The 15,940-nt window shown below is 35.1% G+C and overlaps 2 protein-coding genes across 6 annotated transcripts; one reads left to right on the plus strand and one right to left on the minus strand.

Moving 5' to 3' along the window:
* Nucleotides 1-1,817: 1,817 nt before the first annotated feature.
* On the minus strand, nt 1,818-11,285 carry LOC127064621 (uncharacterized). Of its 2 annotated transcripts, none has more exons than XM_050995948.1 (7): nt 11,104-11,285; nt 10,180-10,316; nt 7,859-8,023; nt 7,571-7,687; nt 6,252-6,339; nt 5,936-6,074; nt 1,818-5,691 (listed from the first exon to the last, which is right to left on the minus strand). In XM_050995948.1, the coding sequence occupies exons 1-7, from the start codon at nt 11,144-11,146 to the stop codon at nt 5,481-5,483; spliced, it is 900 nt and encodes a 299-aa protein (XP_050851905.1). In that variant the 5' UTR covers nt 11,147-11,285; the 3' UTR covers nt 1,818-5,480. The 2 variants fall into 2 exon arrangements, with proteins under 2 accessions (XP_050851905.1, XP_050851904.1); XM_050995947.1 differs by having other exon boundaries at nt 7,859-8,041.
* Nucleotides 11,286-13,871: 2,586 nt separating this feature from the next.
* LOC127064625 (macro domain-containing protein CT2219-like) lies at nt 13,872-15,552 on the plus strand. 4 transcript variants are annotated; one of them, XM_050995952.1, is made up of 6 exons: nt 13,873-14,104; nt 14,187-14,310; nt 14,485-14,742; nt 14,820-14,936; nt 15,019-15,227; nt 15,359-15,552. In XM_050995952.1, the coding sequence occupies exons 1-6, from the start codon at nt 14,096-14,098 to the stop codon at nt 15,443-15,445; spliced, it is 804 nt and encodes a 267-aa protein (XP_050851909.1). In that variant the 5' UTR covers nt 13,873-14,095; the 3' UTR covers nt 15,446-15,552. The 4 variants fall into 4 exon arrangements, with proteins under 4 accessions (XP_050851910.1, XP_050851909.1, XP_050851911.1 ...); XM_050995953.1 differs by lacking the exon at nt 14,187-14,310 and having other exon boundaries at nt 13,872-14,158; nt 14,490-14,742; XM_050995954.1 differs by lacking the exon at nt 14,187-14,310 and having other exon boundaries at nt 13,873-14,158.
* The last annotated feature ends 388 nt before the right edge of the window (nt 15,553-15,940 follow it).

The following is a 15,940-nucleotide window of genomic DNA, read 5'->3' on the forward strand; positions in this document are numbered from 1 at the left end:
TAATTTATAAACTAGGGGCTGTTTTGGGGTAATTGCAGATAACGATGGGGCGGTCCGGATAACAAGCCGACATGGGAGTCACTGGACACCGTGCCACTCTACCATCCGCCGCGTAACACCATAACGTTAGCGGCCCGTTATATACGGCCGCCCTGTGCAAGTCTTTTACCAGGACGTGCTGTCCAACCATAAGTTATATCACGCGTGACATCGCGACCAGGAAAATAGACTTAATAAACGTCCCCTGTCCTAACGAATCGTCTATTCTTCTTCTTTTTCTTCTTCTTCTAGTTTTTTCTTTTTCTTTTCTTTCTTCTGCTTCTTTCTTTTTTTTTTCTTTTTTTTTCTATAGAAACTGAAGATAAACTCGTCAGCTAGTTTGACGTTCCGATCTACAAACTCTAGAGAAGTAATCCTATTACCCCGATTGGCTATTGATTTTCGCGAAATAATATTTATGAATAATCCAGTAAGCAATAGAAAAAAAGTGCAATTATTAGATTAACAAAGTTTCGATTGAAACGATAGAAGAAGAACTCGTTCCTCGCAAGATTTTGTTCGTACTAGCTAAAAAATCGATGACTCTAGTAACCTAAGATTCGAGTTTAGGCGAATTTAATCTCCTCGAAGATACGAGAATGGCGATTTTTCTTCGAACGCTTGGGGACTACCCGCAGGCGCGAGTCGATGGTTTAGTCCTCGATGACAATACGATCAGTCCGTACCAGTCCACATTTACGTTGCTAGAATCTTTTCAATGGATATTACGACAATGAGCCATTGACAGCAATGTCGTAGGAAGGAGAGAGAAAGAAAGAAGGATACCACCGTCTGTATCCCTGTATATATGTGTGTATTACGCAAAAAAGGGCGGAGGGTTCCCTTGGTTGGTTGTTGTATAAGCCTGCTTGACTGTACTTTTCACGCCCTTTTTCTACAACTCCACGCGAAATTATTATGTCGTTTTGAGCTCTCTTACTATTACACTACTACTACTACACTACTACTACTGCTACTACTACTACTACTGCTACTACTACTACTACTACTACTACTACTACTGCTACTATTACTACTACTACTATTACTACCTCCCACCCTACCTTAAATCGTACCACAAACATCTGTCTTGAAAAACATATCGAACAAACTCGTAAGCACGTTTGATATATAATAAATAAAATCTATCCAGTTATTTGCAATCGAAACTTTAGTCATAGGAAAATGGTGTCGATGGTGGTCTTCGTTACAAACTATATATTATTATTTTCACCTAATAATCGTATTATCTTTTTTTTTTTTCGACAAATAAATATCCACCGTCTTTATCGATCACATTATCCTCGTCGTTCTGAAATCTTTAAAAGCTTCTAATTCATAGGACTAATTAACGGTGTATAGGTATATAGGAATGAATTCTAAATGTTGAAATTAAAATTTAACGTAACAAAATATAAAAAGGCAGAGATGGGTGAAGATGAGCGAATGAATTTGTATAACAGCCTTTATTTTTTTTTATTTTTTTTTTTTTTTAATCGATATCATACAATTTTTGATAGATGTATAATTACGTGCCACTTCGATTATTGAAATTAATCAATCGCTTTTTTCTTAATCACCGACTTGTCCATCGACACCCTCCTCCTATCGCCGAGATTTATTTAATTAGTCTCGTTATAGATAGCTCGAAAGACCTTCGCCCCTTGGGAATTTGTCATTTTCTTTCGTTCACTTATCAAAAACTTTGCAGAAAATAATCACCCTTGTCAATCCCTTGGATCTTTTGTCGTTCGTGAAACTTGTTTTTTTTTCCTTGATTTTTTTTTCTCTTTGTATTTTTTTTTTTTTTTATTTCTTTTTTCTTTTTCTTCTTAGACGAGACGTAACAGCGAGAAGGACGAAGAGAAGAGGGGACTGCAAAATTGTCTAATAATATGTGTTTTGGTTAATGTGTGTGATCTAATATCGTTCGACTATTGACTCGTTTTCATTTGTCGGCTTTCTTTTTCTTCAACGAGCTATAACACGACACGATAACAAAGTGGAAGCCGCAAAGTACAACGGTTAATAATTATTGTTAAATTGAAATATTTCATTCATTTAAATCGCTATTCGTTTACTCGTGTCTCTAATTAATTTTAAGATAAGATTGACTTTTAGCACAAAAATACATTTTTATATAATAACGCCATTGTTCTTGGAGTTAAAATAGCGAGCCGATCCTGTTGCTGTCGAACTTTCCGGAAGTCCTTTCGGTTTTATCATATACATATTTCGTTTCTTCCTTTTCGTATAGTGCCTTTGTCTCTCTCTTTCTGTTTTTATCTTTTTTTTTTCTTATTTATTCTGCAATTATCGTATTCTTTGACGCGATCAACGTAAGCGATCACGAATTGACGATGGTATATATATATATACATATATATATACATATATATATATATGTATGCATATATCACGATATTCATATAATATATTTACACACGAAGTTTTCTGTAACTTTAATATGCACTTGGAAGACAGAGGTTCATATGTTATATTAATAATATATCGATAATGTAAATATTACATATATATATGGCGTATGTATACGCACGTGTGAAATGCGTGTATATATATATATATATATATATATATATATATATATATATATATATATATATATATATGAAATACATATACATTATATTTCCACACACACGTACGTACAGGCACATACGCGGTACATTTAAAAACGCCGTATCCGCGTTTACAAATTCATTCCTCAAAATTATTTGCTTCGATCGTTAATCTTGCGACTGTTTTTTTTTTCTTCTTCTTTTTGGTTTTGTTTTTTGTTTTTTAATTTTTTTTGTTTTCTTCTTTTTTGGGTTATACGCGTCGAGGAAAAAAAATCAAAGTCGGTATACGCTGTAGAAACGTCGAACTTATCTTCATCTCTCTCTCTCTCTCTCTCTCTCTCTCTCTCTCTCTCTCTCTCTTTCGTTCTTTCTTCTCCTTTTCTACCCTCTTCTTCTTTTTGTTCGTTCTCTTACGTGCGTCTTAACCTCGCATTATTATCTAAAGAAATTTAATAATAATTTAAAACTAACATTATTGATCTTCATTAGGTCTTTCGATATGCGTTATCTTTCGACTATAGATAACGTTCTTTTTGATTTAAAATCTTTAAATTGATGTGAGTTTCGAATCTTTGAATTATCACGATATTGAAACAATTTCGTTCGACGATACGACCAAGCTCGATATTGATATTTCCAAGAATCGATTTTACATGATCGTTCATTCGTTTAATCACGATCCTTTCGCAGATTTTATTATGAAATTGTCGAGCTTCGTTGATCGTTACGATCTACGTATAATATATTTACACGATATGTTACAATATAATTGCGCAGTGTCGTGAGACGAAAATTATACGGAATGGGATATTGATTTTTATCTCCCGTACAATCACTTTTTTTTCTTTTCTCTTTTTTTTTTTTTTTTTTGTTCTTTTTATACACTTTTCACATTTCCATCATCGACGAGCCGTGTCAAAAAGCAACGACGACAAAAGCGAGCTGCGTCAGATCGCGATTTATGCAAAATTGATTTAAACGTCATAATATTGAAATTATATATACATATATATTATATAAGATCGGTTTAACTTCATGTGTATTTACAGATATTTCGAGTGAAAACCACATTTACACGTATCGAATAAAAGAGAAAGAAATGGAAAAGAAAATAATATAAAAAAGAGACGAAAGAATATTAAGAAATGAAGAAATAGAGAAAACACAAGATAGAGAGAGAAAAAGAGAGAGAAAGAAAGAGAAAGAGAGAGAAAGAGAAAGAGAGAGAGAGAGAAATTTATGAATACAATAGCAATATAAATATTTGCGTTAACTTTAAACTAACTATTATACTCGTTTCTCTTTTAAAAGTTTAGCTGCCTGAGGGGCTAATTACTTAGTCTTTAACGTATTTAATAATGAAATGAATTAATAACGATCCGTTATTTTTCTTCTTCTTCTTCTTCTTTTTCTTCAACATCTCGCTCACCATTTTCCGATCTATGATATACGTATATATTTATGTATGTATGTATATATTTATAATTAATATTTATGAAGGATTTCGAGATAAGGAATATGTCGCGCAACACTGATCACGATTTAAAAAGGAATGACGATATGTGCTGAAGGAATGAAATAACACCCTTCTGCGATTTTTTACAAAGTCTATCGTTACAACCATCAGAGTTTGCGAATATGGACTTTATCACTTCAGACGAATGAAACGTACGTAGAGAGAGAGAGAGAGATAGATAGAGAGATAGAGAGAGAGAGAGAAAGATAGAGAGAGAGAGAGAGAGACAGAAGTAATAATAGTAATTAATAATAATTGATAATAATCGATAACAATAATTGATAATAAATGTACTCTTAATGTCTCGTATACTAATGCGATTAATCGTCGCACGAGTTGATTATCGAAGTCCTTAAAAGGTACAACGAGATATTCCTAAATATATTCGCGAAATATTTTAATCCTATGAAAAGTTTGTATATAGATGATGGCCACTAGCTCATTACGATATGTGATATAATGATAATTTTAATAAGTGAATATTGAGAGATCGTGCTCGCAACGATAACGTCCTCTCTATCAGAGATTTTGTTTCTCTTATTACATTTGTCTGACAAGTTTTTGGAAAAAGAAATCTCGAATCTCAGATATCTCAGGTACACCGACTCGACCATCATCGCGGACGCTATTCGTCTTTTTTTACCTTTTTTCTTTTCCTTTTTGCAATAGGTGTTTAATAAATAGATAACTTTAATATTTTTTAGTAGGTAACTTTTACTTCTTTTTTCTTTCTTTCTTTCTTTCTTTCTTCTTTTCTTCCTTTTAGTTTTTCATTCTCTTTTGTTTATTTTTGTTCTTTTTCTCTTTCCTTTTTTCGATACGTCCGTCTCTAAGATTTTCAAGTGTTAAAGTTCTGTAATATCACAGAACGCTTCGACGATAGAACGTTATTAGAGTCTCTTTCTTTCAAACAGCCAGAGACCATGAGAACCGATGATTACGAAAGTGGTTCGATACGTTTCTAATTTTATAGATAATGATCGAAATGATATCAAAACAAAAAAAGAAACGTTGGCTGATAAGTTCGAAGTTTGACCACTTTCGTAATTACCAGTACGAATCTTGATATTGATATGTCCGATTAAAATTCTTACGGTTTTCTTCGCTTTAAGACTTCGTTAAAAATAAGAAGACAATAAAAGAAAGAAAAAAGAACAAACGAAAAAGGAAAAGAAAAGGATAGAAAATAGCGAAGGATCTTTGCTGTCGACTTTAGTTCGGCTAAAGGAGCATTTCCTTTGTTTTTTTCATCGATTTTCTTACTCTCTTTTTCTCACTGTCTCTTATTCGTAATCTCTTTGGCATGTCCTCGTGACAGTGTCCTTGATCGAGAGCAAAGAGCTTTACTCCATCGTGTCGTACTTGACCTTCTTCACTTTGAAATATCGATAGGCCGCATAACCGGTGATAGTTAATAGGACAGCAGCAGCCAAAGTTGAACCAACCGCAACTGGTGCGGTCTCGTCTCCGTTTGCTCGTGCACTTAACGCTGCGCAAGAGAACTCAGCGGCGAATTCGTTGTTCTTAAACTTGAACGGTTGAAGCTTCATATTTCTAGAGAACGAACAATAACACAAATAAATTAACTTTTTATATGTCCTATAAAAAAGTGAACTTTGTTATCATCTCTCATTTATTCGCCCCGGGTGTTTGTATGAAACGAAAAAAAAAATATATATATATATAAAAGAGATTCTTTTTTAATTAAAGGGAAAAAATAAATAAAAGGAAATTAAAAAAATTTTAATATGAAAATAATTAACGTGTAGGTCGGCCATATATATATATATATATATACCTGAGGATAACAGTGGCGGTATGTTTGCCATCGGTTAAATGAATTTCCGTTTCATTGTCACAAGCGTAAGACTTTCCAACGGGTGTTGGGAAAAGCATGGCACTGTGTTTCGAGCCGGTACTCACGCGAACAGTTTTATCTGAAAAATAAAACAACGTATAACGGAGTTAAAGTCCCTCTCTATCTTCTACCGTTTTCTAATATCACAGCTTTCCATTATATTTTCTTAGTAAGATAAATGGATATCTTGTGTATATCGAACATAAAAGAAAAAAGAAATGTTGAAGAGGTCGAACAAAGTAATAACTCGACTTACTTGGCTGATCTACGAGCTCGAAATGTCGGTCGCTCGAATTGTAGGTCAATTCGATTTTCTCAACGTACCATCGTTCGCCGCCGGGCGTCTGAAAAATAAGTTTTCTCTTTCGTATAGAAAATTCTATCTCTTTTAGAAAAATGAAATCCTTTTCGCAAAGAGATTTTCTTTTCTTTTGTCCTCTCTCTCTCTCTCTCTCTCTCTCTCTCTCTCTCTCTCTCTCTCTGTTTTCTTAATAAACTATTTTCAAAACCAACAATAGCAATACGTTATAAGGTTTTTAATTAAAAGTTACGATGTAATATTACTTTTTACTATATGTATATATTATTTGCAAGGAAATTGTTCCATCTATTCGTACCACTTTATTTCGTATTTACAAACTTTTTATTGGCACATATATATATATATATATATATATATATATATATACACACACGCACGCACACACACACACATATATATATAGATATATTCCTATATAGGTACGTACTTCACGAGCGCGAGAATTATTTTTTAAGTATCACTTCGAAAGAGTAGGATTGAAGCTTTTCGACGTGCTTTTTATAAGATTTTTCAAAAGTCCTCGAATAACAAAGTAGTCGTTACTACGCTTTTAACGAATCACACAATTTTTTTTTATCCACGTAAATCCTATAATAATAACCATTGCTGAATTGCATTCGAGAATACGTTAAATAAAGAGCTAATGAAGAGAAAAGAGAGGAGAGGGGGGAACAAGAAAAAAAAAGTCGCGTACCACCTGTAGAATAAAGAAAGAATAAAGGAAAGAGAAAGAAAAAAAACGACGTAGAGGGAATTAACGAATAATACGTCATTTTGTAAACTTCTTATCTGTCGGAAGAACGACGACGATGTTGAAATATAAATAACATGTAAAACGATACACGCTTCTATAAATAATATTCGTCGAAACGACTTTACGTTACGCAACGGATAGAATTCGTACTGGAAATAGAACGCGAGTATCGATCTCCAAGAGGACGAAGAAGCTTGCGTCATTACAATTAAGCACAAAAATGATCAACGTGCTCGTCGTATAATTATTAGCAAAGAAGATTCGAAATAATGATTAACGTAAAAAACTTAGTAGTAAGAACGTGCTATACAAAAATTGTTTAATGTATATACATATATATATATATATATTTTTTTTTCTGCCAATAGAAGCATTCGACGACGCGACGACGTTAAACATTTTATTGGAATTTAAAAAGGATTATTAAAAAAAAAAAAAGAAGAAAGAAAATGAATCGACGAAAAGGACACGCGGCGTTAATAAAGATTCGTGATAATACCTTGGCGAAGCTCCATAGGAGCATAAAAGCGTTCCACTTCAAGGACATCGTTACCGTATTTTCATTGTCGCAATTTCCTGTGACCATTGCATCGTCGGGCACAAATAAATCTGCCACCTGTGAAACGAAGATAAAGAAAATTTTGATAAAGTTTTTCAACGCTTATACTGTAACGGAGGATATGTACTATACGTAAGTGTGTCGCGTGACGTCTAGAACGCTTTTATATGATTTATTTAAATAAATAAGAACGAGATTAATGAATGAAAGATAAAGATCAATTCTTACTCGATCTTCGCCTAGAACAGTGCGATATTTTATTGCTATAACAGCGTCTGTTTGCAAGAGGATGCAAGCTTGTCCATTGGCTCCGTTCAAACGATAAAGTGGATTTTCTCCGGAAACGGATCTGTGGTGTGTCGTCATCGGTATCGACGTAGTCGACGTCCTCATCTCCAAATTCATTGGGTTCAACACATGGAAAAAATACGACGATATTACGCATTGCAACTTATCACAATTATTAACTATTAAACATTATTATAACGATAGATCGAGCGAAAATTTTATCGATCTGTTAAGATAGAAGAAGAAAAAAAAAAAGAAAAGAGACCGATATCTCTAACTCGATTTCACAAAGTCGTTTAAGCATCGTCGTTCGTAACGATTGAAACAATAACCAGGATGAAAGTGAAAGGAGACATTTGAATCGATTCGTCGGAACGTTTATACAACTCACCGGTGATTCCTTTTCCTTATTCGCTAAGTGCTGAAATAATTAATCTTCGTAATCGGACTGAAGATTTTCCATTGTAGAATATAACGAATCTTTCTAGACAAGCGTATGAAATTTTATATGAGGTGTATGAACGATTTAAGTACACACATTGTATCGTGGACGATCAATTATCACGTTGTGTGTTTTAACGTATTGTCAATAGAAATAACACTCGACTTGTCGCTCGTCGCTTTCGTGACCGAGGAAAAGATTGATGAAAGATGTAAATGACTGAAAGGACTGCCTGATAAAGAAGGTAACTGATCGTGTTCGAGCAATGCACGTTATATGCCATGTTGTAAATATATATATATATATATGTTTGTGTGCGAGAGTGTGTGTACTCGTATTTAAAAATTAAAAATAGATGTTCATTATGAACTGGAGAACACGAAATAATAGTAATAGTAATTAATAAATGCGAACGCTATAAAAGAAAATATCAATTGCTTCTAGTATTATAACTAGATTTTCAATCGATCGTTGCGTGCATATATATATATATATACACACACGCGCACACATATAATATATATACTTATCTATAGTAGATTGGAGTAATTCTCCGATAGTAGGAAACGTTTAGTCCCTTCTAGTTCGATTTATTTCAGAGAAATGGAGAAAGAGAGAGAGAGAGAGAAATTCTTTGAAGTATTACATATTCAAGAAACAATCGCATTTCGGTGTACCACGAAAGCTTAGTTAAATCTCGTGAATCGCTTTGAGAATCGAAATGAAATCAGTGAGAAACCGGTTCGTGGAATTAGCAGGGAATACCCAAGGAATATTTGCGGTCTATTTTAATCAGATTTGATTCTTAAGGTAAACGTTCGTGGAAAAACTAACTAAACGATAAGATACGCGACGATATTATCAAACGCGTAGGTGTTTTCTCTTGGAAAAGGGTAAAATCTATACCGATAGAAAAATATATAGGTACTATTGTGTAATAGGTATTATTCGTGTAAACCTACACACACACACACATATATATACATATATCCTTTGTATGCGAGGAATGGTTAGAATCTAGGAAACCATTTGGGTAAATCAAACGATTATTTCTCGTCACCTTGGAAACGGTTCGATGTCGATTGGTAATAACGTTAAAAAAAAGGGAAAAAAACGGAAGGAAAAAGGGTAGAAAAAAAATTCGCTTGAAGTCGTTGACGCATGTACAGGTTGAATATATTATGCAAAATGTAGAAAGAGAGAGAGATTAACTTATTCATGGATGTGCGTGCACAAGTGGAAGAGAGAACGTTGGATAAGTACTTGGTCTGGACTCAGGAGAGAGAGAGAGAGAGAGAGAGAGAGAGAGAGAAAGAGTGCCAGTAGTACGAGTCAATAATTCAGACCGACAGGACATGCATAATTAGAACAGTGTACCAACTTCGATATACGAAGAAATAACAAAATAAAACGTTTCGTTATTTCTCCTTGTTTCTTCTTCTCTCATTAAAAAATAAATAAATAAATAAATAAATAAAATAAATTCAATAGATCGTCCCTCATTCTATTTCTTATTTCATTTTGCATTTGCCCTTGACAAATTTTTTTACAAACATTTCTCGATCCCTCCTCCTAAACTTCATATTATTTTCTTTTTTTATATTCTACACATTATATTCAATTGTTACATATCTCTTTTCTTTCTTTCTTCTCTTTTTTTTTTTTTTTTTCAATAACGACGATCGAATTATTTCTCCTTTCGTTCGTAGTCAACGTAATCGTTATCGGTGTCACTTTTGTTACTATTATTTGTACATTAAATATACATTAAAATCGAAGAAAAAAAAAAAAAAGGAAATCAATCTTACAATATACTTACAACTGGCAATCTAGTTCTCTGAGTTGGCAAGTCGACGATAGTCTTCGGTATCCTACGCGTCGTGTATCTGTGATCTTCCAATTTTATTGGCGATGGGGTTGGTGTGGGAACACTGAACACGTTGCCCAAGACACACCCTATAGGGAATAGAAAGAGAAATTTCATTAAGCAAAATGTAAAAGGACAAGTAGGGGAAAGAGATGAAGTAGGAGGATGAAGAGAGGGAGGGAGGAGAAGGAAGGTGATAGAGCAAGAAGAGAAGGAGGTGAAGGAGGTGAAGGAGGTGAGGGAGGAGAAAGGAGGAGGACACGCGAGAATGAATTTGCGCGTGACGATGGCTCGTTTTCGGCTTAGGAAGCATAAAATTAAAGCACGTTTCCGTAGTTTGTCGAGAAGAAAGAAAAACATTCGAATAAGTTATCCTTTCAGTTAAAAAAAAAAGAGAAAGCGACGAAATATCGTCTGTCGTACAAATATATGAGTACTGTGCGAGAATATTGTATATCTCACGTATCAGGGGTGGATTCGAATTAGTTTCTTTCGAAAAAATTTATCACAAATAGAAAATATTTTTTTAAGAAGGAAAATAGAAAATATTTTGTAGAGAGATAAAAGAAGAAAGGAAGAAATATAAAAATCGAATGTAGTACTAGTTTTCTCCTTCTCTCTCTCTCTCTCTCTCTCTCTCTCTCTCTCTCTCTTTCGTATATCTTTTATAGAAATATATAGAAAAGTAAAAAGTAGAAAGGGAGAGACGATCTTGGGAAAATAATTCTAAAAGAGATTGTAAAAGCTATAGATATAGAAAGAGAGAGAGAGAGAGAGAGAGAGGGATTGAGAGGAAAAGAAAGAAAGAAAGAAAGAAAGAAAGAAAGAAAAAAGAAAGAAAGAAAGAAAGAAAGAAAGAAAAAGCAGAGAACTCACACAATAGACAGAGTGCTTTGAAGGATTCGCTTCGATGCGCCATGACGACGGACTTCTTTCGATCTTCGTCTTCAAGATTTTTATCCTACGTTGGAAGTAGAAGATAAGGAGGACGAAGAGGAAGAAAAAGAAGAAATAGAAAGAGGAGAAGAGGAAGAGGAAGAAAAAGAAGAGAGAAAGATTTTCAACGTAGACTAACAAGATAAACTAGATAAAGATAGATAGAAACAGAAAGAGAGAGAGAGAGAGAGAGAGAGAGAGAGAGTAAGAGAGAGGGAGAGAGAGTAAGAGAGTAAGAGAGACAGACAGAGAGAGTAAGAAACACGCACGACGAAGAGAGATAATGACAGAGATAGAGAGATAGATAGATGAATGGATAAATAGACAAATAGATAGAGAAAAAGCGGAGAGAACGAAAAATACGCCCCGTCGTACGTCGCGATCGTACGCGCGAGACGATTACACCGTGTCGACGTTCGCGAAGCTTGTGAAGGAAAACGAGTAAGCTCGGGTGCGGATCGATCGATAGAAGGAGCTTTCAGCATGCGCTGCGCTTTCTCTTTCTCTCTCTCTCTCTTTCTCTCTCTCTGTCTCTGTCCCTCTCTCTCTCTCTCTCTCCCTCTCCTCCCTGTTTCCTCCCTCTCTGTCATTCTCTAGCCCTTTCTCTTTTTCTCTTAAACTGGTATCCGGTTATACGGGGTATATATCAATTGGATAAGCTTATAGAATTCGTACGATCAAATAAAATAATTTTTAATTTGCATATGCTATGTAGATATTTAAATTATATATATATATATATACATGTGCGTGTGTGCGAGTGTGTGTATGTGTGGGTGTATGTATGATCTATCTGTATCACACGTACACATAGATATATATTTATATAGATATTATTCCGTTGAAGGTTTCTTTCTATATCATCAATCTATATTCGTATATGTATGTATACATCCTAGATACACCCTGTGTACACCCTGTATACACAAAACACGAAAGCTTTTGGATGGTTTCCTCCTCCGCGATGTACGCGATAGCAATGACGTCGTATCGTACTCAGATTTTCATTCATTTTAAGCTGACACATCTCGCGTACATTAAACCTCCGTTGATACTCCATCGTTTTTTTTCAAGAGTCCTTATCGAGCGTCCTTATAAAACGTCCTTTATTAATTGCTTTTCACTTGTACTTTCACTCTGCTGTTTCAATTATCGTTACTGGATTCGTCTCTTGAGAATTTTACTATAGGTACTTAAGTATCTTGATAAAAAGAAAGAAAGAACGAAGTAAATAAAAAAAAAAAAATAAATAAATAAAGGGAAACGGATATCTAGGTTACATGAAAATATTATGAAAGGAAAAAAGAATAGGATTACGAGGGACATGAGAATTGAAGTCACCCGACGACATTTCGCCAGAAATTAATTATTAGTCGAAAAGGGAAAGGGTTGGTTGGATTATAGAATAATAGTTGGGATCATTTAAGTTGATCATTTCTGGATAATTTATTATTGAATTAAATGAAATTGCTACGCGATGGCTCGTACGAAAAGAAGAGAAAAATAAAGCAAACTAACAAATTCCTCCTAATATTTGACTTTACGTCGATAAATAGTTATCGAACGACGCGTGAAAATATTACAGTACTAATGAATATCATGACCCGTTTCATATTTAATATGCAAGGAGAAGAACATGGGTCTATCGTAACAGCTTACGCTATTACGAGAAGTATCCCACGCGTCGCATGACTCCTATGACATTGTGTTATTTTCAAGAGACTCCTGATTACGGCAAAAATCAAAGTTTCCACGGGTAACTCTTTTTATAATTTTTCAACGCTTATATTCCACTGTAATTTTATATATACATATATACATATGCAATATTTTTTTTTACAAAATTATCAAATTTTCTCTACAAGGGTTGTTCCATTCGTTCACAACCAGGACAAAATTTCTTTCTTTTTCTAAATCGATTTATTTCTACCGTGACATTATTACAGACATTCTGTTATTTTGTAAATTCTTAAAAAAAAAAAGGAATCGAAAGGTTCACGTAGTCATGTCTGAGGAAACTAAACGATGGCGAATCTCGTCGTCGGAAAAAAATTGATAACATTTTTTGCAAGTGTCTTTTACGAACTAATTTGCTCGAGACGCTCGGTTAGTTCGAAACGTCTCTTTACGTTGGAATTTTCATGACCACTACCCACGTTCGAATTGTCCCACGCATTTAACTCGCAACTACCCTATCGAACGTGATAGCATCGCCCACGATTAAGGGAGAATTCAATTCGTGGAAAATCCGATCTCTTCGATCTAATCTCGCTAATATTTCTAACGAAGTAGCAAAGTTCTTCTCGGAGGATTAAGGAAAAAGTTGAAAGTAGTATCGTCGAGTCGAACCAGTATTGCTCGTGTTATGTAATCGACTTTTTTTCTTCCATTTTATTTTTTTCTTTTTTATTTCTATTTTTCCTTTTTTCCTAATGGACGATAAAAAAAGGGGGAGAAAAGAAAACACACGTTTTAATTTCCTTGCCAAGCGCATTATTACATAATCAAGCAAAATTAAGAAATGTCTATAATGTGCCATAAATATGTTATCTAATATTATTCGAGACAATTATCCGCAAAAGGGGTGGCGTTAATCGATGAGTTATCACGAAGCTTCTATAAACGAAAGAGTTTAACATCAGGTGTCGCCATGAGTCAAGGTGATTCGTCGATCGGTTGGAAGGACGAACGGCAGATAGCGCTGACAGTCTTAAATGGATGGAAAGGAATAATTAAAAACAGTATAAATTCGCAGTTTTTACCGGTTAGATTTTTTGCGGGATCCTGATATATTTGCGTCGTTAGTAAGGTTCGTTTAATCGTAGAAACGATCGAAGCGTAGTCTTTACATTCGAATTAACCTCATTGATGTAATGTTTATGACTGTCAAAGGTTATTAACGTTTACTTTTGTGCGAAAGGATCATACATCGATGCTGAAAGTAAGAGATACGACGATGTATCGTTGGTGCGTACGTTGCTCCGGACAACCGAAGGTGAAAAATATTTGTATTTTTTTTTTAGACGACAGCTTACACTCGATCTTTATATTCAACGCTAATTCGCTCAGTCGTTCGGTACTTAACGTCGAGGAAAATTATGGCGTCGAGCAATCTTGAAACAAAATTGTCTTTCGAAGACGAAAAACGTAAGAAATCGCTTTCCACTATTCTACTTTTAATATCTCTATCGCACACAGTATCCTTCTACGAAAGTCATCTTCTAGTCGATTCATTAGTAAGGATACCGTATACCAATTGTCGTTGCCATTGTCGTACTAGGATAGGACAAATGATATATTTATCGTTATGTATTTGATTAGAGAAGTTCTTGAACATGCCGATAGAAGAAAAGAGAAGCTTTTATAAGTCGAATATAAACACCGTGGATGGAATAGCAACGTGGGCAGAATATTGGACTAAAAAGAGAAATAATACCGACGTTAAAGCTTCGAAGGAAGGTCAAAAGGCTGACGAGGAGTTGGCCGGAAAGGTTTCTATTTGGCAAGGAGACATTACCACTCTCGATATCGATGCGATCGTCAATGCGGCTAACTCGCGTCTTATCCCTGGTGGAGGAGGTACGAAAGAATGGGGCTTTGTAGAAAGTACGACAGTACGTCGTTCACGATACTTAAGAATATGAAATGTTTCTCAGTCGACGGTGCTATACACAGAAGCGCAGGACCCTATTTGAAAATGGAATGCGCGACGTTAGGGGGATGTCCTGTCGGCAAAGCTAAAATCACAGGAGGATATATGTTGCCAGCTAAATGTGCGTAGTAACATAGATTATTCTACAGATCTTCTAAACGTATTCGTCCTTTGACAAAACGCTTATAGAAAACGGATTTTAGATGTCATTCAGACGGTCGGTCCGCAAGGAGAGAAGCCGGACAAATTGAGGGAATGCTACGAAAATAGTCTTCTTCTGGCAAAAGAGAATAATTTAAGAACCATTGCATTCCCGTGCATATCTACCGGAATTTACGATTATCCGCAAAGACCAGCAGCCGAAGTGGCCATATCCACGGTCAAAAAATTTCTTCTCGACAATAAAAACTCAGTAAGGATCATTTTAGAATAATTTGTACCGCGCTTAGATAGACACGACAAGACGGTTAATGGTTCTGATACGAGTAGCTTAGACGCACGTATACGAGGATACAAAACCTAAAGCTCTTCCTGTAATTCCAGATGGATCGAGTAATCTTTTGCCTCTTCCTAGACAGCGATAAAGAAATATACGAGGATCTGTTACCAAAGTATTTCGGTCCGAACTGAATACGTCCTAGCGGTTAAATTTACATTTAGGAATCGTAAAAGTAGCTAGCGTGGTTGAATAAAATTGTATTTAAATATCTTTAATAGTATTCGCATAAAATTCAAAATCACGTTCAATGAATTACCCTTAATTCCATCCGCCGATAGATTCCTCGTGACGTTAACGTTTATGCGACTCTCGCGTAGAGAATAAAAGTTATCGTTCGAAATCGTACGGAAGAGTAAAGTGTCCAAGAATCTGTCGTTATTATCTTCGTAAAGGAGAAGCGGATAATTTCGATTCGAAAGTTCGCGCCAGATAGAGGGGACCAATGGCGGACGGAGATACGGCGACGAGGACGCCAAAGTTTCCTACGTACGCCGCATCTGGTATCCGACGAGGGCGCGCCGCCATATTGAAAAATCGAAGTGTGGTAATGTCTGTATGTGGTAATAGGTGGGGGACTGGGTCGTTAATGTCGATGATCATCTTGTGCGGAAAATCCGTCACAAATG

Source organism: Vespula vulgaris, chromosome 6 (assembly GCF_905475345.1).
Source record: "Vespula vulgaris chromosome 6, iyVesVulg1.1, whole genome shotgun sequence".
Classification (NCBI taxonomy): Eukaryota; Metazoa; Arthropoda; class Insecta; order Hymenoptera; family Vespidae; genus Vespula; species Vespula vulgaris.